Raw genomic sequence first — 22694 nt, 5'->3', positions numbered from 1 at the left:
TGAATGATAGCCTATTATAATACCATATATAAGAACGAGCAGCTAAAAATCAGTTTCTCTCTTCCCAAAAGTGCCTCTGGACAGTTAGTCTTAAGGAAATAAACAGCCAAAGTAGTATAATGGTTGTTATACTTTTCTTGGACAGAATAGTCCTGCCTCACCTCCGATATTCTTTTTTAAAAATTAGAATTACCGAGACAAAACTCAGAAGGATCCCATCACTTTTCTATCAAAGGCATCATTTTTGTAGAATTCTGAGACATGGTCTTCAACCCATGTGCAAATAAATTTATCCTACTGAAAAACATAAGCTAATCTCAGAAAACAATGATAAGACCCCGGATATTTGTACTTGAGGACTAGTACTCACTGGCATATATGTTCTCCTTCATCCTCTACTGCCTGGCCGAAGCCCCAGGGAATGGAAAAAGTCTGCCAAGTTTCTCCTTCAAGATCCTCGTCCATGGTAGGAAGGCAAAACAGCCCACCTTTTCCTAAGGAGGGAAGGAAAGAACTCCGTTCTTTATTCTTTTAAAAGAAGAATGATTGTATCATAGCAAACAACTGCTAGGCAAGAAGAGTGAGAGAGGAAGCAGTGGAGGAATCGATGCTGAGAGGCCAATCCTATTTCATCCCTCAGCTACTTGGAAACCAGATATGCTTAGACAATCACGTGCTTTGAGAGATTTGAGGATGCAAAAGAGGAGTCGCTCTGTCTTTTGTAAATTATTAACGGACTTTTTTTTCCTGACCATGACCAAAGCAGCACAGGTTACCCCTTTAAGAAAAAAGCAATCAGGTTTGGACTCAAGCATATAAATCGACAAGTCAAGAAACAAGATTTCTTCTGATCGAAGTTCTGCCCCCGACCACTATGAATCAAGACAACCCAGTGCAGTTAGAATCAAAGTGATAGTATACTGGGAATGAACTGGCACCTTCTGAAGGTCTGAGGAGGTCACAACTGCAGTTTCCGCATTTGCCTCTGACGAAAATGAGTATTTGCTCTTCCTCATCTGAGAACTCACTACGGGGTATTTTGCGCTGTGAGCTGGAATAAAGCCACCTGCACACAACTCAGACAGCTCTCTTAGATTTCAAAGTGCTAACTGCTCTCATGGCTTTCTTGTGTTTCATCCAAATTTGATATGTAGCATGTCTACCTTAAAGCTATTCAAAAGTTGCCAATTTTAACGCTAGATCCTACCCAGTAATTTAAACCCAGTGGAAAAATGCCAATCCGGGAAGCTTTCAGAAAGTGCTGGTTTCTCACGGCCAAGACAGGGGACGACATCGGGGGCACACTGTGTTGAGCAGTTTGGAATGTCTCTTTTTCTCTAGACCTGGATTTCTCAACCTCAGCATTATTGACATTTTGGGCCAGATATTTCTTTGTTGTGGGGTTGCCCTGTACATTGGAGGTTGTTGAGCAGCATCCCTGGCCTCTAACCACTAGATGCCAGCAGCATCTCCCCAGCTGGGACAACCAAAATGTTTCCAGACCTTGCCAAATACCCCCTAGGAGTTAGAATCACTCCCGGCTGAAACCACTGTGCTAGACTCATTTGTTGGGTGAAGTTGTTCAAAAGAGGAGGAATGTTATTTACATTTGAGATAGGCTCCTGTCAAAGACAGGTGGTAGGTAAAGTCAAGGCTGTGCGTGAACCATACCACTCACATGCAGGTGGCCAATTTGATTTGTCAAAATAGAGACGTAGCTGAGGTGGGGAATACCAACTCTCCATGGACATCTGCTAAACTGCTCACTACCTGTGATGATTAATTCTGTGTCACCTTGACTGGGCTATGGGGTGTCCAGATTTTTGGTTAAACATTATTTAGGGTGTACCTGTGAGGGTGCTTCCAAATGGATTAACATTTGAATCAGTAAACTGAATAAAGAAGACTGCCCTCCCCAGTGTGAATGGGCTTCATACAGTCCACTGGAGGTCTGAATAGAACAAAAGGTGGAGGATGGGAGAATTTGTTCTCTCTGCCTAGTCTTGAGCTGGGCCATGGGTCTTCTCAGGCACTCCGACTGGAACTTACACCATTGGCTCTCCTGGGTCTCCAACTTACAGACGGCAGATCATGGGACTTCTCAAACTCCAGAATCCTGTGAGCCAATTCCTTAGAACACATCTCTAGGAACCCTTGTCCAAATATGTGCGTGTGTGTGTGTGTGTGTGTGTGTGTGTGTGTGTGTATTCTATTGGTTCTGTTTCTTGGAGAGTCCTAATACACTACTATAGTTTGCAGGTCTCCCAAACCTGCCATTTAAAATACGTTAATTTCTCCTTCATTACAGATCCTTCATTTTACCTTGGTTTCTGTCATCCCATTGCAAGTAAGTTTTGCTCTGGCAAACTATTCTGAGCTGATCTTTGACAGCCAAACAAATCTAGGCAGAGATAATGAGGACATAGATTCCCTGTCTATTCGTGTAACCTTAACCAACCCCAGTTGAGATGCTTCCTTATGAGCCTCAGATTAGCACACACACACAAAAAGCCTTTTCAATTAAACACAATAACAGCAGTCTATTTAAATTCAACACTGAGAAAATTAGGCAGATGATTTCAAAAGCAAAAGTGCAGTTCGAGTCCACAGGTGATGGTGGACATCTTGTCATTAAGAAGAATGGTAGGTCTAAGGGAGCAGTCTTGCAGACAGGAAGTTGTCTTGGGAGAAGAACAGCCTTCGGAGCCTCAGAATTTGCTTTCTGAGTAGCAGTGGGTGTGACCCAAAGGAAGGCAAGTTCCTTACATGGTAAACTGTGTCAGTACGGCTGTCTGTCCACTCCAGGGCTTATTCTGGAAATTAGCGCGGAGGGTCAGTCTCTGAAGTGCTGAGGTTTGTGCTTTCAGGATCCTCTGAAAAAAAGGGTACTGAATAGGCAGGGGAAGAGAGGTGCATGCCCCATTTGCTTTGGGATAGGAAAGAGAAACAGAGTATTTAATTGAGCACACTGGTGTCCTGAAATGGGTAACCCATGGCCTCCTCTATGGACTGGATTGGAGGAGAAGGAAACGGTCTGCCTTGGGAAATGTCCAGGATGCTCAGTGTGGCCTGGATGGGGGGAAGGACCCTCCAGTTAAGCGCCGGGTCCTCGAAGCAGGAGCTTCAAGAAATAAATCTATTTCTAGCCTATTTCCCATCTTTATTCCTTGGCTGTGTGCTGTGGATTTTTCTTTTCTTTTCTTAACTTGGCAACACTCATTTCTTAATAATGTCAAGAGCTACCAACTGGATTGCTGCAGCTTTACATCATTGCTGGATAGCAAGGATTTATTAAAAACCAACCAAATGGTCTGCACAGTGGCAAATATGAAAGACTTAGATCACGTGTTGCTACCCTCAAAAAGCTTATATTCTAGGATTCTATGGAGAGATGGTAAATATCCAAGAGCTGCAGATTTAGAACATTTCATGTCATGTTCTCATTTGTTTTTACATCAAACTGGATTATTTTGCCTACTTCAAAATACTAAGGTATACTTTGAGTGATTTTATTTATTATTTTTTAAGATTTTATTTATTTATTTGACAGAGAGACAGAGAGAGAGCAGGGAGAGGGGCAGAGGGAGAGGGAGAAGCAGGCCCCCCGCTGAGCAGGGAGCCTGATGTAGGGCTCGATCCCAGGACTCCGGGATCACGACCTGAGCCGAAGACAGACACTTAACCAACTGAGCCACCCAGGCGTCCCATTGAGTGATTTTAAATTACCTATGAACATAATAATCTTTTTTGACTAGCCAATAGAAAAATAAGACTACTATTTTATAGTTGAGAAGATAATTTTACAACACTCTAAGGAAGCTGTTGAGAATTATTTCAAATTGTTCAGATAAAGTCCTTAATTCTGGGTCTGACATTCAAGGTCTGACATTTCAGTGCCATCATTTTCCACCTCCAAACATTTGTTTTTTCTCTGTCCTCCCATTAGAACACCAACTGCCTTCTTCCTGACCAAAATCAATCTTTCCTCAAACACCTGATTCACAGCTTACTCCTATGATGCCTTCCACTTTCTCTAAGAGAATTAATCTCGCCACCTCAGTACTTGGAAAGGACACAGTACCTCTATAAAGCAGCTATCACATTCTGCCGTACATGACAGGTACTCGTGTATAATTTTGCGAAGCTCACTTATTGTGCTAGTAGGCTTCTTGTAGCTACTTCAGCATTTTCTACATAGATGATCATGTGATCTACAAATGAAATCAGTTTTGCTTCTTCCTCTTCTTATCCTTCTCTCCCCACTTCTCCCCCCTGCCTTAATGTACTGGTTAGAACCCCCAGTACAATACTGAATAGAAGGAAAATCCTTGCCCTTTTCCTGATCTTATGGGGAAATCATTCTTAAATAGTGGCAAGAGCTGATAAACTGAACTTTATCAAAAAAAAATTTTCTTTATCAAAAATTTTTAAAGTGGGGTGTTCAACAGGGTGGATGCAGAGAAAATATTTTTGTGTTTCTGCAGAGGTGGGGATTTCTGAATAAATTTTGCTGAAAACTTGGGATCCAGAGCGAAGAGCAAGCCTTGGGAAGGTAATTTAGAACAGTATAGATACTGAGAGAACTCCAGAGAGATTCACTTAACTCTGGAGGTTTGTGTTAACATTTCAAGGGAAAATGAGGCTCCAGGGCCTTGGGGAGCCAGCCATTCAGGCTTATCAAGTCATTAAAAAGATACATTCCAAAAGGTTAGAGTGAGAACCCAGGATCCTTTCACCCCATCCCCAAGAAGCAAAAGTTTTATTCCCTCTTTTTGAGAGAAGAGGGGGAGACAATTGCCTTTTTCTCCTGTATATAAGCAGAGAAAATCCATTCTTCTCCATCCCTCACCTATGCATCATCTGGTCCCTCACAGGAGAGATTTTTTCCATCTGACTTTAATTGTGAGGCCCCAGGCGGTAAGGTCTGGGGCAAGGAGGCCAATGCAAAGATTATTATGTAAATAACACTAATGATAGTCTGTCTCTGATTCAGAAACCTCATGAACACAATCAGGATAAAATTAACGAGATGAGTATTAAAAACCCAACAAAAAGACTCTATGCTTTGCTTTCTCTGTCTCTCTTGCTGCAGGAAGCTATAAAGAATAGGTCTTAATATTCTGAAAATTGGTAAATGCCTTTGGGTCAAAAGCAGCTTCTGTGCTCATTTACCTGTTGGGTTTCTCCTTCACTTTTTTCCTTTTTTTTTTCCCCCTCTGATTAAATATACATATAATAACATTAAATTTGCCATTCTAACCATTTTTAAACGTACAGTTCAGTGACATTAAGTACACTCACAGTGCCATGCAACCATCACCTCACCTCTATCCATTTCTAGAACTTTTTCATCATCCCCAAAAGAAACTCTGTACCCCTGAAGCAGTAATTCCCCATAACCCCTTCCCACAGTCCCTGGTAACCTCTATTCTACTTTCTGTCTCCGTGAATTTGCCTACTCTAGGTACCTCCTCATATAAGTGAAACCACACAGTATTTGTTCTTTAGTGTTTGGCTTATTTTACTTAACATGATGCTTTCAAAGTTTATCCGTGTTGTTACATGTGTGAGAATTTCATTCCTTTTTAATAGATGAGTAATATTCTATGGTAATGGATAGACCACGTTTTTATCCATTTATCTGCTGATGGACACTTGGGTTGTTTCCACCTTTTGCCTATGGTGACAAATGTTGCTGTGAATATTGGCGTACAAGTATGTTTGAGTTCCTGCTTTTGATTCTTTTGAATATACACCTAGCAGTGAAATTACTGGATCATATGGTATTTCTATGTTTAACTTTTTGAGAAACTGCCAAACTGTTTTCCAGAACAGCTACACCATTTTTCATGCCCACAGCAATGCACAAGGGTTTCGATTCGCCGCATCCTCGCCAACGCGTGTTATTTTACATTTTCCTTCACTTTTGTGCTTTTGTCAGCTCTTTGGTAATTTTAAGCTTTATAAAAAATATTTTATCCAGAGAACTGGTCTGAATAACTGACCCTGCCACTCTCAGAAACAGGAGACCTCCCTTTACTTCTTCTGCAAACTTCTATGACAGTACCACACAGATTTGGTAATAAACCTCAAAGTAATATCATTGGCTCTATTAAATAACAAAAATTCAACAGAGTAAAACTTCAAGATTTAATTGGCTATGTTGAATGATTCATGAATTGGGCCGCATCCCATCTAGCAAGTAGAAAGGAACCCAAGGAGCTGTACAAAATGGAAGGCTTTTATAGACAGAAGGGAACAGGGATAAAGAAAGAGCAGATTACATCATCTCCCTTTGGGGGATAGAAGAGAGTCTATGTGGCAGATTACCTCATTTGTGCTAACCAGAAAATTCCAGACTGACCCATGAAGACTGTATTCCCAGGGAAGTCTGAAACTGCGATTACGTTAGGTATCAAGCCCTGGTTTGGTGAGGTGGGCCTGGTACAAGTGACTCCATTTGGGGCCTATGGTTCTCTTTTTAACAGCTCTATAGCATCAGAGAAACCTTTTACTTCTGATAGAAAAGTGAGAACAAATACATCTTTAACTTTACATTAAGATATATATTATTTTGAATTCCTAGGTGCATTTTTGGTATTTCTCCATATACAGATTTCTGCCCTTCTCATGTGGTTGGCACACTGTTAACACAGAATGAACATGTTAACTCTAAAGATACATCATCCACAGAATGAATGATTTTAAGTTGAAACCACCCTTTGGAGACTGGCCTGCTTTGTGTTTCATACAAAATTTTTTGTCTAGTAACAATAAAAGCTGACTTTAATGAAAATTGAGGACATGTTAGTGCTACTCTTCTGTTATCTATATGCTGTCATTTATTTTTGTATTTCCTTTTATTTTCTCTATAAAAGAGTTAGGAAATTTCACATAGCTTACTGAGGATAAAACCAATCTTTTTCAACTTTGAACTTATAGTTAGAAATCATAAACATAGGGTGAGATTTTATCCTTCCTGTAGAAAGAAAAGGAAATGTCATTAAAAACATAAATTGATTACAATCTTCTGAAATTGAATGGGGAATTTTCTCATCCCAAATTCCCTCTGTCAATCTAAATGCTCCAGTAATATTGTTCAAGGTTCAGATAAGTTGGCTATTAAATAAATTAGCTTTGAACATACAAGTGGCATTCAAAAACCTGGCTAGCCATGAAAGATTTAAGTTGAATTGTCCGTGCAATGAAAAATGAGGAAAGGATTAGAAAAGCTCATTACTTAGAATTTGCACAGCAATTCATATTTTCTATGCTTCTATAATCAGATGCAAGTCATTGCTCTAAAAGGCCCTGTGCAGTTTTTAGTGGGCACCATTTTCCATAAAACTCACAAAGGCAGAATTTCCTGTTTCCACCGATCTTCCTTCCCTATCATTCATTCAATGTTTACTGAGTACCCAGAGTGAGCCAGGTACTGTGCTAGGCAGCAGGGCTAGAGAAATGAATAATGTCTGGGCAAGTTCACTGACTTCGGCATCTCCTTCCCCACAATGTTTGAGACTGCTGGTTGCAGTTTTGTTGTACCCAGTTTTTGTCTCCTTGCCCAAACTCTTTGATCATTCATCATCCACCACTTCATACCCATCTCCTATTTGATACTCAACATGTCTTTATCTCTAAAGCACTGCTATTCAGGTCTGCTTCACTCCCTCTATGTTCTACATCTTCTAAGCCAGTCCCAATCACCCTCCTTTCCTCAGCTCTGGAATTGGTTCGGTGCAATGCCCACTGCCCCCAATGAGAGCTGGGATTAAGGATGACAGGTAATATATAGGACACCCACTATATTTGAATTTCAGATAAACAATGATTTTTTTTAGTGTAAGTATATTCCATGTAATATTTGAGATGGGATATACTTATACTAAACAATTATTTGACATTATCTGAAATTCAGATATAACTGGGAGTCCTGTATTTTTATTTGTTTACCTAGTCAGGGTAAACAAGATACATTCCTCAAGGAACTGACCACCGTGAATTAATGCATGTGCTACTAGGTGAATTACAGTAGGACTTGCTTGGGACTAGTCTTAGGTTGGGTTCGCCCACCCCCCGCCCTAGAAGCAGGCCCTGAGGGAAAGATCTGAGTGCAAGTGGTTTATCTGGGAGGTGACATAAGAGAGGGAAGAGAAGGAAGTCAATGCGGTGTGCATTAACCAACAAGTTACTGCTGTGGATAAGCAAGAACCTGCTTCAGAGCTGTCTCCCCCAAGGAACAAGAACGCTGCAATATCTTTCTTCAGCTCACATTTGGCATTAATTGAGGACCACTGCTGAGGATCTGAATTCCCCTGCATTTCCAGCCAAGCATGTCTCGGCAGCCAGATGAAAGCCTCTGGCAGAGTGGTAGTGAAAGCCTGCAGAAATGGGGAGTGCCAAAGGGAGATGAACAGGCACTACCGTGACAGCATCTGCTACAGTGATATCTCTGGATCATGAGCCCTGTATAAACTGAGTTAATTTGGGAATCAAGTTTAAGTCCAAAAATCATGGGAAGTAAGAATTGGGAAAGACCTCAAAGATAATCGAGTCCAACTCCCTTATTTCACAGATCAGGGTGTTATGGCTCAGGGAATTACTTACCCAAAGGCAAAGAGTTACCTATTGACAGGTCTAAGATGCTATTTCTATTATTATGAGGTCACCATCAAACACTGATGGGTGATGTGCAAAGAATGTTCACAGTTCATGGACGCCGGTGTGAGCATTCTACACCCAAGAGAGAAGTAGCTCTTTGAGTTTGGTTAGGAGTGGGGTGTTGGGCAAACACCAGAGTTATCTGGTAATTACGTAGGCCCAGAAGGGACGTTCTCACTGTGAGCTGACAATGCAGCCTCCTGCTTGGGTCTGGGAGACAGAGGAGGATGTAAGTTAGGAATCACACCTCTTGCATGCAGAGGTTGCCCTGCACCAGACCTTTTTCTGTTCCCCATCCTCAGGTTATTGAGGTGCCCAGTGTTCCCCAGTTCACACGAAGATCCCATCTTAAAAAACTCACCTGGAGGAGGCCAGAGCAAGCTGGGCTCACCTCTCCACTCTATCACTCCAGTATTCCTCCAGAGGAGTCCCACACAAACCTTAGGGGTGGACGGAATCCTTGTTCTGATTCGCTCCCAAAGTTTTGTGTGAAAATCAAGTGGGATCATGGTGTGAAATCTCTAAATTTCTATAGATTTGCGATCTATAAAAGATAACATGTAACTGAAATATTCCAGCTCCTGGTGTAGACCTGCCACATAGTAGATGCTCAATAAATGTTTAATGACTAAGGGACAGAGTCCCTGAATTGTAATTCATTGCTTATCCTCACATAAAAATTCAATGTATTCCACTTCTTTTTGTTCAGTTTGTTAGAAACTCCTGACTACATGATTTGATTATGTTGTTCATCTGTGATCTCTGATATAGGGTGCAGGCAATAGAAATAGAAGGAGCTAAGGACGAAGATGGTAAGAAGAAACATCCAATGCAAATTCTGTGACCTGAACAAAATTTTTGCAGATCTAATGATCTTTGAAAGGTATCCACGACGCTTTTATTTACTTAAGCGTTCGTAATTTAAATCCAAACAAGAAAACCAATCAAGATAAAGTAATTGATTCTAACTTAATAGACAATTTTTTCTTCCCAAACCAGAATTTTTCTTCTGCAACATGTAGCAACTAATAATTTTCTTATTTGGCCCATAAATGACCTCACAGTAAGTCAAAGAAATTCAGCTGAGATTTTAATGTTATATTTAACATTATTTTTCACTTCTTTTTTTTTAAAGATTTTTATTTATTTATTTGACAGAGATAGCAAGGGAGGGAACATAAGCACAGGGAGTGGGAGAGGGAGAAGCAGGCTCCCTGCTGAACAGGGAGCCCAATGGGGGCTAGATCCCAGGACACTGGGATCATGACCTGAGCCGAAGGCAGACACTTAACGACTGAGCCACCCAGGCGCCCCTATTTTTCACTTAACTCAATATACTAGACCTACACCTAAAGCATTATAAATAATAAGCAAACCCACCTTTCAGAATTTCTTTACAAACTCTTGATTTTCACTTTAGCAAAGCCCTTGGTAAAAGCAGTGGGAAGGAACTAAGCAGCACAGTAAGTCTGCTGCTCCAAGCACTTAAACACCAAACCAGAGAAATTAACTCAACCTGGAATGCTCCATACGTCTTTAAGACACATGCGGTAAAACATTTATGTCCATTTAATGAAAACATAGCTTCTTGAAATCATGTTTTCTAAGAAGACAATGAGGGTAACCTTAAATCCATATCACTCTGAGTTTCCAAACATAGTCTCTTGGATTCCAGGAAATGCAGATGTGAGCTCTGAGAAGGACCTCAGACACCACTGAGTCCATTCAACTCATTTTATGAATGACAAAATCAGTGCCGGGAGAAGTTAAGTGACATTCTCCAGCCCAGGGGTCAGCAAACTTTCCCAGTAAATATTTTAGGCTTTGTGGGCTATATGGTCTCATCTGCCACTGTCATGTGAAAGGCAATATTTCAACAAACGAGCATGTCTGTGTTCCAATAAAACTTTATTTATAAAAACTGGTGGTGGCCTGAACTGGGCCTATGAGCCATAGTTTGTCAGACCCTGATCCAGGTTGCACAACTGAATAATGTCAGAGCCAGGCCAGACCCAACTCCCATGACTGACTATGTTTATTTATTTATTCGTCTAACTAATACCTATAGAGTCTACTGAGTACCAAACATAAGGCAGGATGGTAGGGCATTTAGGTACAGTTGATTAACTCCAAATTCAGAGTGTAATATTTTGTCTACAGGGATAAAATTTAGCAGTTTCTACTACCTGTGTTTCAAGAAAACATCTCCAATTGGAGATTAAATTTCTGATCATGGAAATTGTCTATGGACACAAAAATTTGATGTCCTTTAGAGCTAATAGCATAATTCATTGACAGTTGTAGGTCTCTGTTCTCAAATGCCTAAGTGGAATAATCATTTTATTACCAAAAATAAACCATCCAGGACTACCACTAGCATCCCTACCCAACCCCTGGTCATGAGCATTTCTTCCAGGGAGTTCTCACAGCATTTGGCTTACCCTACAAGTGGGTGGTTGTAGGTTACAAATACAGTGTCTCTGCCAACTGATACCATGAGGAGGAACTGGTTTCAGAGAAAAATGAGAAAACTAGGTCCAAAGGCACTGGCTCAAGTGAGGCAGAGGGACAGGAGAAATGTTAAGTCATTTTTTGAATTTCTCCCGAAATATTTACCAGCCCCCAAAACATCCTGGGGATATTGGGGTATAATGTAGACATAAGATCTCATTCTAGAGGGGTTTAGAGTGTGGGGGTGGGATTAAACAGAGAGTGATAACTTCTGTGAAAATAAATAAAAGAGAATAATGGAATAGAGAGTAACTGGGGGCTGTGGAAAGAGGAGGGGGCTATATGAAATACCATAATCAGGAAGGTCCTCTTCAAGAAGGTATTTTTGAGCCAAGTGCTGCATAATGACAAAATCTAGACTCATCGGGATCATGTGGGATAGTGAGAAGCTCTTGTTCCAATGGCCTGAGACAGGAACTTGTTTGGTGTGTTCAGTGTGGTCAGGCTAGAGCAGGTACAATGGTGTGACAGGACGTCAAAACAGAAGGCGGGGTGGCTGCAACTAGAGAACGTGTCTATAAAGCAGGGCCCACGCCCCACAGGGCATGACCCAAAACAATCCACTGGGGTGCAAGATGATAATATCAGCACTTTAATTTACATGTATTTTTTGTCTAAAATAGTAAGAAAGAAATTAAGCTTTGCCAATAGGTCATATAAAGATTGTCAGGGGTACTCTCTCTCAGTCGGGATAGCTGAAGGTCATGAGCCAAGTATGTTACTGGAAATCTCCTGAGGGAAAAGAGTTATATTCAAAGGGTTTGTCAGGCACCCGGAATACTTCTGTTCTGTTGCAGTTGATACGTACCTGGCTAAGTGAATTTACAGATTATACTCTCTACTTGTAACTAAATGAACCCTCACACAACACATGAATGGCTTAAAAAGCTCTGTGTAAAAGAATCAAGGACTAACACTAATGCAAATAATGCAAGCACAAGAGAAAAGCAAGAAAATAGAGTTTACGTTTCTCCTTCTCCTATTATAACCTCTTGAACAACGACAAGTCCTGAGTAAAAACAATAATGATGTAACTCAATACTTTCAAAAGCGTCTGACTGCCACATTTCATGTCATAATTCAGTATTTAGATATGTATATATAGATGTGTAAATATATACAAATACAGAGATATGGGTATATAACTGAAAGAAGAGTTTCTCAAAACAATACTTATTAATAACATACTCTAACATTTTGTCTTTTATTTTATTAAAAAGTGGTATTAGTTACTATTAATATTATAACCCACCAATAGGTTTTGATATTAATATTATAATCTACCAATAAGTTATGATATGCAGTACTTGAAAAAAAATACTGATATAATCAGATCCAAGGAGAAATCAGCCACACAACACTGAAATTAAGAAGACTCCCTACATACGGTACTGTTAGTCATCAATCTCAGCACAAAAGCATATTTCCATCTTAGAAATTGGTTAATGGTAGCACGAAGTCATCAAAATTCACAAAATATTTTAAAACTAAACACCCAGACTATGAAAACAAACCACTACCATATTTTTCAGTAATATTATGAACCTCACGGTTTTATGAGGAAGCAGACCAAGTGTCCACTGACTGATGAATTGATAAAGAAGATGTAGGGTGTGTGTGTGTGTGTGTGTGTGTGTGTGTATAATAGAGTATTATTCAGCCATAATAAAAGAATGAAGTCTTGCCATTTACAATGATATGACTAGTACTAGAGACCATTATGCTAAGTGAAATAAGTCAGTCAGAGAAAGACAAATACCATATGACTTCACTCATATGTGGAATTAAAGAAACAAAACAAAACAAGCAAAGAAAAAAGGGGGGCAGAGAGAGAGAGGGAGAAAGAGAGAGAGAAACTAAGAAACAGACTCAACTACAAACTGATGGTTATCAGAGCGGAGGTGGTTGGGGGGATGGGTGAAACAGGTGATGGAGATTAAGGTGTGCACTCATCGTGATGAGCACAGGGTGATGTATGGAAGTGTTAGATCACTATATTGTACACCTGAAACTAATATAATGTTGTATGTTAAGTATACTGGAATTAAAATTTTTTAAGAAACCATGAGACAACATTCAGTCCATTACTTTGCAAAATTTTACTAAACCTGATGTATGTTTAAAAGTCTCAGGTCTCATTGAGGGGCGCCTGGGTGGCTAAGTTGGTTGAGTGTCTGACTCTTGGTTTCGGCTCAGGTCGTGATCTCATGGGTCGCAGGATCAAGCCCCATGTTGGGCTCCGTGCTCAGTGGGGAGTCTGCTTAAAGATTCTCTCTCTCCTTCTGCCCCTCCCCCTGCTTGTGCACACACTCTCTCTCTCAAATAAACAAATAAATCTTTAAAAAAAATAAATAAAACTCTCACTGAAGATCTGTTAATATATTAATTCAGTAGCACAGTCATCCTCCCTTATCTGAGGGAAATGCATTCCAAGACCCCCAGTGGATGCCTGAAACGGCGGGTAGTAATGAAGCACATCTATGCGATGTTTTGTCCTACACATACATACCTATGACAGAGTTTATAAATTAGGCACAGTAAGAGATGAACAACAATAACTAATAATAAAACAGAACAACTATAACAATATACTATAATAAAGGCTATGTGAATGTGGTCTCTCTCCTCAAAATAATTGTATCGTGCTGTCCTCACCTTTCTTGTGATGATGAGATGACACAATGCCTGCGTGATGAGATGACATGAGACTAATGACGTGGGCACTGTGATGGAGCCCTGGGCTCCTACTGACCTTCTGATGATATGTCAGAAGAACGATCATCTACCTCTAGACCGCAGTTGACCAAGGGTAACTGAAACCGCGGAAAGCAAAACCACGGGTATGAGAGGACTGCTGTGTGTAATCTATAAACATATATACACATACACAGAAGCATTTTTTGCTGAGGTGATGTGTGAACAAGTAAGTATGGAGACCACCACTACAGCTCACAGAATTTGTCTACCCTGGACCTCCAGTAGCTGTCTGTGGATTTCTAAGACCCCAGAACTGAGAGCTGTGCTTTTTCACCCTGTTTCTCCTGCTATTGCCTAAACTCAATGTCCGCAGTCCTTTATTACCTGAACTACTTGCCTGGATACTACCGACTTGGTGAAGTCCTTCTCCTGAAAGCAAGTAGCTGATGGACAGAAGATATCATAAGACCAGGCCACATAGTAGTTATTCCTATGCCAAAGCCTTGTACGAATCAGAGCATTTTGATTTGGCTTACTCTACAATCTGGATATCCTTTTAGGAGAATCAAATGTGTGAGAGGAGCTGGTGTATTCCTATCACCACTCAGTTTACCACTTACGTAATCTGCCCTGGTTAAGAGAATTATCTTTGGAGAGAGATAACAAACCTGGACTAGTCATATTAGATACATGAACATCAGCCAATGTCTTAACCTCTCTATGCCTCCGTTTCCATAGTCATAAAATGCTGAAAATACTTACCTAATGAATCTTATGATAAGGATTCACTGGAAAACCTAGAGAGCACACATTAGTATAATGTCCCACACAGAATGAGTACTCCCTAAGCTGTGGTTATTGTCGTAGTTGTCCCTCCCGTGGAGACTGAGTTCTGTGTAGCCCATCTTCGTATGTCCTACACAACTCACAGAGGTTGTTTTCTTTTAAGATTTTATTTATTTATTTGACAAAGACAGAGCGAGAGAGGGAACACAAGCAGGGGGAGTCGGAGAGGGAGAAGCAGGCTTCCCGTGGAACAGGGAGCCCGATGTGGGGCTCGATCCCAGGACCGTGGGACCATGACCTGAGCCGAAGGCAGACGCTTAACAACTGAGCCACCCAGGCGCTCCGCACAGAGATGTGCTTTAAAAAAAATCAAGTCACACATTTCCACATTCACAAATAAGAAAACAATACCATTCTAATTGTATTTGCAAGAAAACCAAACCAATCTTTGAATCAGATCTGCACTGCTGTCTTGGCCACTTTACTTTCATAGTCACTAGATCAATTTTCAAAATGATGATGCTCACCTGTATTTTTCAAAAATGAAGATGAAATGGAAGGGCAGGGTTTGGAATCTTGCATTTTATTTTCCATTCTCTGGGTAAAGTTGGGTCATTAAGCCACTTATTTTTTTCTCTTGGTCTCTTTTCCGTCCACCTAGAAGATAAATGATATCTGGTTTTGACTACCTTCTTTGTACAAAATGTGTTATACATTTTTAAAGAACAGTAAAATCCACTCAGTTTTACTCATTACGAGAATTCGTCTCCTAAAAATGTCACAAATAGCTGTTCTTCCGACTTTTCTATCTCTACCACCCTCAATTTAAATAATGATTAACTTTACGAAACTACTCGTAACAATGATTTATAAAGCCTTGTTCACATTTTTCTGCACAGGAACAAACATTTACTAGAGAAAAATCCATTTTACTACCCAGGGAAACACTCACATTTTACTATAAACAGAAATTAAGAATGCCAACAAAATCAAAGCATGGGATGGTCAATGGAAAATGTCCATTAAACTCTCCAATTTTGGAATGTGTCTTTGTTCTTAGGGGATCAGCAGATGAGTGGAAGTCTTCAGGAGTAAATGTGGCATCAATTCTCTACAATATTCCCAGAGCAACAGAAGAATCATAGGATGGTTTTGCATATAAAGACAATAGGCCTGGTTGCTTTTGCATTTGTTAAATAACCCCTCAGTCACTCAGGAAGAAACGCAGGCTTTCCCTAAAGGATACCAAGAGCTCCTAATTGTCCAGTTGTGCATGCAAATCAAAACCACAGGCCACTTTCCCCTTCTCTTCGACTTACCCTGTTCACAGTCTTGGCTGATTCCTGTGGGCTCTCGCATCCCCTAGCTGGCTTCCTCTGTCCTCCACCCTCTGCTGTGTCTGACCACCCAGTTAGTGCTGCCAATCCAGTGCCCTTCAAGGGCCTTCAGTCCTTACCCAGGCTCCTCTCTTTTCCCTCCCTCATTCCTTCATTCCTGTTAACTTTCTGAGCAGTCTTTGTTTATTTATGGCACATACTCTCAGTAGAAGTTACTTTCACAGACTCATGCGATGTGTGCCACTTGCCAAGGCCGCAGGATGTGTGGGAATCCAGTTTTCCCTCCCTCTGCCTCTGCCTGGCAGCCTATTGTCTCCTCCTGTTAGCACCTGCAGCAAAGTCACAGCCCAAACTTGTGATAGCACCGGGAGATCCAAGGCAACCAACGGCAAGGTCCTAAACATAGAATTATTTCAATGCAAGACCAAGCAGAACCCAAAGCTGAGTAACAGGCGAACAAGGCACAAGTCTTTATTAGTGCTAAATTGACTCAAAGTAATTTCTGGCTGTCATAAAAGTTCTTTCACAAATTACACAAAGAAGGGGCACTGTAAAATAAGACATTGTATGGTCATACAATAATTCCTGATAAAATGTACTAAAAGGTTACTGAGGGAAGAAAATAATGGAGAAAAGAATTTTTTTTTTTTTTTAAAGATTTTATTTATTTATTTGACAGAGAGAGACACAGCGAGAGAGGGAACACAAGCAGGGGGAGTGGGAGAGGGAGAAGCAGGCTTCCCGCAGAGCAGGGAGCCCGACGCGGGGCTCGATCCCAGGACCCTGGGATCATGACCTGAGCCGAAGGCAGACGCTTAACGACTGAGCCACCCAGGCGCCCTGAGAAAAGAATTTCTAAGCTGTCTTTGTCAAACACTTAACACATCAGTTCTAAGTCAGAAGCACTGAACTAGAGGCAAAAATGAGTGTTATTATGTAAAAATATATAGTTTACGACTGAACTATGGAACAATCTGTGTCACTATTTTTGTAATAAGTCAAAAATTTTAAGTGACTCCCCACTACCAACACCCAGGGGAACCTAGGGGGGTCCTATAGACCTCTATAATCGCTACCAGTTCCACCAAAGTCTCTTCAAATATCCACGTGATCTAAGCAGTGTGCCTGCCAGACAAACACATCTTTGAGACAATCTCCCAAGTCATACACCTCCAACCAGGTTGCTACCCTAAGCACTTCAAGTTAGTCCTTGTCCTTCATCTAAGCAGAAGACAAGATTAAATATATGAGCATTTTGTTAATAGAAATGCCTACGCAAAGGGAAATAACAGATGGGGTGAGGCAAGGTTAAGAGAGATGACAGACCCCCGATTACTCGGTGGAAGCATCCTAGACCCCCTTAACATCTAAGGACGGTTCAGCAAACCTGTCTGGGAGTTCTTGAGCCAAGGTCAACCAACAAAGAGTTTGCCTCCTGAAACAGCATGCTGTAGTATCCCCACTCGGTCACTGCTGGGGAGCAGCCCATGGGAGGCAAGAGCCACAGTGGATCCCAGAGGGCAGAGGCTGGGGCCCTGGGACAACTGCTCCCCTGGTATAGGAGGCCTATGAGGTGAATTCTCAGGGACAACACACCACTACTACACAGAAATTCAAAAGTTTATATCTGCAATAAATCTTGAGCTTGGCATCCAAATTTTCCCTGATCTCCACCTAACCCATGTGTAACCTTAGTTTCTGGCACTTCCTCTTTTGATACTTTTACATTAGTCTAAGTAACCCTTTGGTCCCCATAGGAGCCCCAAAGGGTGACCAAAATGCTTTCCCTCATACTATTCCCTCCTTACTTTCCTCAGCTCAAACCCTCTTTTCAAGCTCCTACCTACTCTGCTGTAAGGTCATTCTGAAACGCCAATCCAACATTAAGACCAAATTCAAAACTCTTGCCCACCCCCATCTGCTCAACCCCTACCCTTGTAGAAAGCTTCCTTCTTGCCTTAGAACATCCAGAGAATTCTATTAATCAATTTCCACTTGCTTTAGTTCTTATAAGTTTTATCTCCATAGTCAACCCCAGGAAGGAATGCAAACATTTCAAGTGTGTATTCCTGTACTATTGTGCAAACAGTGCATTGAAAAAAACAAACGAACTAATGAAAGACAGATTCTGGCCCGGTGCATATCTATTGACCCAGGACCAAAAATAAAGCTGAAAGAACTTCTTTATTTCTTATTTTCTTATTTTCATGTTTGTGTTGTTTTAAAAAAAAACATTTATAAGATAAACAGGAGGGGCGCCTGGGTGGCTCCGTCAGTTAAGCGTCTGCCTTCGGCTCAGGTCATGATCCCGGGGTCCTGGGATCGAGTCCCGCATGGGGCTCCCCGCTCGGCGGGGAGCCTGCTTCTCCCTCTCCCTCTGCCTGCAGCTTCCCCTGTTTGTGCTCTCTCTCTCTCTCTCTCTCTGTCAAATAAATGAATAAAATCTTAAAAAGAAAAAGATAAACAGGAACTATCAAACCCAAACTAATATTGATTCTCAAATGCAATGCAAAAACCCCCATTGACCTGGGAAAGAACATCATCATTGCTGCAGTCATAGAGAATCCACTCAGTATAATTAGCTGACATAGGAAACTGACCCAATAAATGAATATTCTGCAAGAGATTTAAATACAAAATCCTATTAAATTAAACTAGGAGGCCATTAAACTGAGAAGGCTCTAATGCTGTGGAGGCCTACAAAAGCAAACCAAAATCTAAGCCTCTAAAGGCCTCAAAGTTACAAAATCAAAATGCTAAGGACAACCAATCACAAACAGCCAACTAGGCTTGGAGTGATAGCCAGTCGATAATTTCCCTACTTTGCTTCCATGTTTTCTCTATGAAACTCTCTCCCCCAGTTCCTGTGAGGGGAGTGCTCCTAACCACTTCCAGTTTGGCACTGCCCAATTTAAATTGATTTTTGTTCAAATAAACTCCAAAAAATTTTAATATGGGATACCTGGGTGGCTCAGTCAGTTAAGCGTCTGCCTTCGGTTCGGGTCATGATTCTAGAGTCCTGGGATCGAGCCCTGCATCAGGCTCCCTGCTCAGCGGGGAGCCTGCTTCTCCCTTTGCATGCCACTCCCCCTGCTTGTGCTCTCTCTCTCTCTGACAAAATTAATAAAACCTTTATAAAAAATAAAATAAAAATAAAAAAATTTAGGGGCACCTGGGTGGCTCAGTCATTAAGTGTCTGCCTTCGGCTCAGGTCATGATCCCAGGTTCCTGGGATCGAGCCCCACATCCAGCTCCCTGCTCAGCGGGAAGCCTGCTTCTCCCTCTCCCACTCCCCCTGCTTGTGTTCCCTCTCTCTCGCTGTGTCTCTCTCTCTGTCAAATAAATAAATAAATAAAATCTTAAAAAAAAAATTTAATATGCCTCAGTCTTTTAACAGTTCCAGAGCAATGAGAAACCAAACTTAGGTACCTGCTGAGCCCCTTGAGCTTGCTGCTTTTTTGCTGCCTGTGGAGATGGTAGGCAAGTCCTACTTGCTTCCTGGATCCTCGTTCTGCAGCTTTTGCATTATGAGCTTTCGGACTTTATTTGAACATTTCTTATTCCAGACTGGTTCCAAAACTGTTGGAAATGGACTGGGTCTGACTTAAAAATTGGACTGGGTCTGGGGTCAGACTAGGTCTGACTTAAACTGAACCAGTGCCAATGTGAGGCCTCAGGTGAATAAACTTTTGTTTTAAGACTGAGCAAGTAGGTCAATCTTACCAAAGATAATCTTTAATTACAGTGGCTTCAGTGGGGAACTTTTAAACATTTTAGATAATCTTATCAATTTACTAGGTGCCCTAGAGAAAAAGGGGTCTCAGCCAGACACTGACTACAAAGGGTAGAGAGAAAGTTATTTTTCCTCCTCTACAGTCTCTGGTGGCCAGGATAAGACCTGCTGGGACACCCCTGCTCACTCTGGAGCATGCAGAAGGAAGGCATCCTGGGAAAACTGGCAGAGGCCAGCAAAGGGTAACAATTCTTACCAAAATCAGCTCTCCTAGACCTCTGTCTGTTCCCTGGAGAGAAGGAGGTAGATTTCACATTTTGCCTTCCTTTCCAAATTCGGATTGGAAAAAAAAAAAAACATTGGTTATCCATCCTTTCTCTCCTAAGGAGAGCGATAGCCTTCTTTTTCGTCTCATTTTGCATCCTGAGAACTTGGCTTGGCAACTGTCAGACTGGGGGCCCCAAAAAGATAGCTGAACAGAAATGTGTGTTGCGCCCTATTCGTGGCTAGATAAGCCTGGGCAGAAATGTGGATTGCACTCCATTTGCGGCTAGGGTCCTACCAATTGTTAAAATTACCCAGTAATTCTGGCTCTCAGGGGAATTGTCCAAGTTTTCTTTCTATTGGTTATATTTGGGAGTGGCTCTGGATTTTGGGAAGACAGTATCTTTTGCACCTCTTTCAGAACCCCTCTTGGCTCCATGGGGTTGTTCAATATTACCAGGAATATTTACTGTTTGCCCCAGCTGAAATCTGACAAGATACTCAAAAGGATTTTTTTTTTTTCAAGTAGTTCCAAGGCCATAAATTGGCCAAACTGGCAGCTGATACACAAAACCTGATAGGAACTTTTTTTTTTTTTTTAAGAGAGGGAGAGAGAGGACACATGTGTGACTGGGGGAGGTCAGAGGGGGGGAGAGAGAGAGAGAGAGAGAGAATCTTAAGCATTTTTAAGCAATCTTAAGGTGTGGATCCCAATACGGGGACTCCATCTCACGACCCTAAGGTCATGTCCTGAGCCGAAACCAAGAGTCAGACATTTAACTGACTGAGCCACCCAGGTACCCCAAAGATTTTTTTTAAAGTAATCTCTACACCCAAAATGGGGCTTGAACTTACAACCCCGAGATTAAGAGTCCCATGCTCTACCAAATGAGTCATCTAGGCACCCCAAAATTTATCTGTATTTTTAATTGAAGCATAGTTGATATATAATTTATATTAGTTTCAGGTATACAACATAGTGATTTGACAATTACTAACATTATGAAATGCTCACCACAAGAAGTGTAGTTACCATCTGTCACTACACAAAAGTATTACAGTATTGTTGACTATATTCCCTATGACTTATTTATTTTATAACTGGAAGCTTCATAATTTGGAAGCTCCTAATCCCATTCACCTATTCTGCCTATTCCCTTCCCTGTCCCTTGCCAACCACCAGTTTGTTCTCTGTATTTATGAATCTGTTTCTATTTTTGATTCACTATTATTTATTTCTTTGTTTTGTTTTTTTTAGATTCCACATATAAGGGATATCATATGGTATTTGTCTTTCTCTGACATTTCACGTAGCATAATACCTCCTAGGTCTATCCATGTTGTCACAAATGGCAAGATTTTATTCTTTTTTATGGCTGACTAATGTTCCATTGTATATATATACCACATCTTCTTTATCCATCTTTTTTTTTTTAAGATTTTTTTTTTAAAGTAACCTCTACACCCAATGTGGGGCTGAAACTTACATCCTCGAGACCAAGAGTCACATGCTCTACTGACTAAGCCAGCCAGGCATCCCTATTCATCTTTTGATGGACACTTCGGTTGCTTCCATACCTTGGCTATTATAATTAATGCTGCAAAAAACATAGAGATGTATGTATCTCTTCAAATTAGTGTTTTAATTTTCTTTCGGTAAATACCCAGAAGTGGAATTACTGGACCATATGGTATTTCTATTTTCAGTTTTTTGTGGAAACTTCATATTGTTTTCCAGGCTGGCTGCACCAATTTACATTCCCAGCAACAGAGGATGAGGGTTCTCTATTCTCCACATCCTTGCCAACATTTGTTATTTCTTGCCTTTTTGATACTAGCCATTCTGACTGGTGTGAGGTGATATCTCATTGTGGTTTCGATTTGCATTTCCCTGATGACTAGTGAAGTTGAGCATCTTTGTATGTGTCTGTTGGTCTCATGCCTAAATTTTTGTTTAAGATTTATTTATTTATTTTAGAAAGAGAGAGAGCACTGTGGTGGGGAGGGGCAAAGGGAGAGGGAAAGAGAGAATCTTAAGCAGACTCCCCGCTAAGTGCAGAGCCCAGATCAGGGCTTGAGCTCATGACCCTACGATTATGACCTGAGCCAAAATCAAGAGTCAGACACTTAACCAACCGAGCCACCCAGGTGCCTCTAAAAATGAAAGCGATAAGATTTTTGTGTCTGTATGTCTATGTATGTATATTATAGATGTGTGATATTTTTCTACCTCCAGATAATATCATCAAAATTAATTTGTAAAGACCTCTATTTAATGAGAAAGACAAAAAGGTATTTACATAAATCAGTATACTCTCAGAAATATAGGAACTAACCCAAATGGTTTTCAAGTTCACATGATCTAGAATAATTTTCGGTAAATAAAAGCTAGTTTAAGTGTGTTGGTTTAATTAAAAAAGGCATGTCTTTAGAGTTACCAGCATTAAATATAATACTTTTATTCTACCTAGGTTTACTAAAAGTGAAATAAGCTCGTGTTATCTCTGTTACAGAATATGTCAACAAGAATAATGCTAAGCTGCTTAATGCCTTATAAAATTTTCATAAGTAATTTAAACATAATTGTTAAGAACAAGTAAATTAAATATATGTAAGGAAGATAGAGGTTTATAAATGCACTTTCAACAATAATTATGCCTAATGGTATATCTACTTAAAGATAGTTTCCAAAATCCAAGGGGTGG

General features: G+C 40.7%; 1 protein-coding gene across 1 annotated transcript in view; it reads right to left on the bottom strand.

Moving 5' to 3' along the window:
• FRMPD4 (FERM and PDZ domain containing 4) overlaps positions 1-22694 on the bottom strand; it is an 836952-nt gene that overhangs the window by 779406 nt on the left and 34852 nt on the right. Inside the window, exons 3-4 of the mRNA XM_032391205.1 lie at positions 15183-15312; positions 371-494 (exon numbers count right to left, since the gene is read on the bottom strand). Coding sequence (XP_032247096.1) covers positions 371-494; positions 15183-15249 — 191 coding nt within the window. The 5' untranslated portion in view covers positions 15250-15312. The remainder of the gene's footprint in view (positions 1-370; positions 495-15182; positions 15313-22694) is intronic.

This window comes from Phoca vitulina, unplaced genomic scaffold (assembly GCF_004348235.1).
Source record: "Phoca vitulina isolate PV1807 unplaced genomic scaffold, GSC_HSeal_1.0 scaffold60, whole genome shotgun sequence".
NCBI classification, from domain to species: domain Eukaryota; kingdom Metazoa; phylum Chordata; class Mammalia; order Carnivora; family Phocidae; genus Phoca; species Phoca vitulina.
The sequence above is the reverse complement of the archived record's forward strand: the minus strand, read 5'-3'. Positions and strand labels throughout refer to the sequence as shown.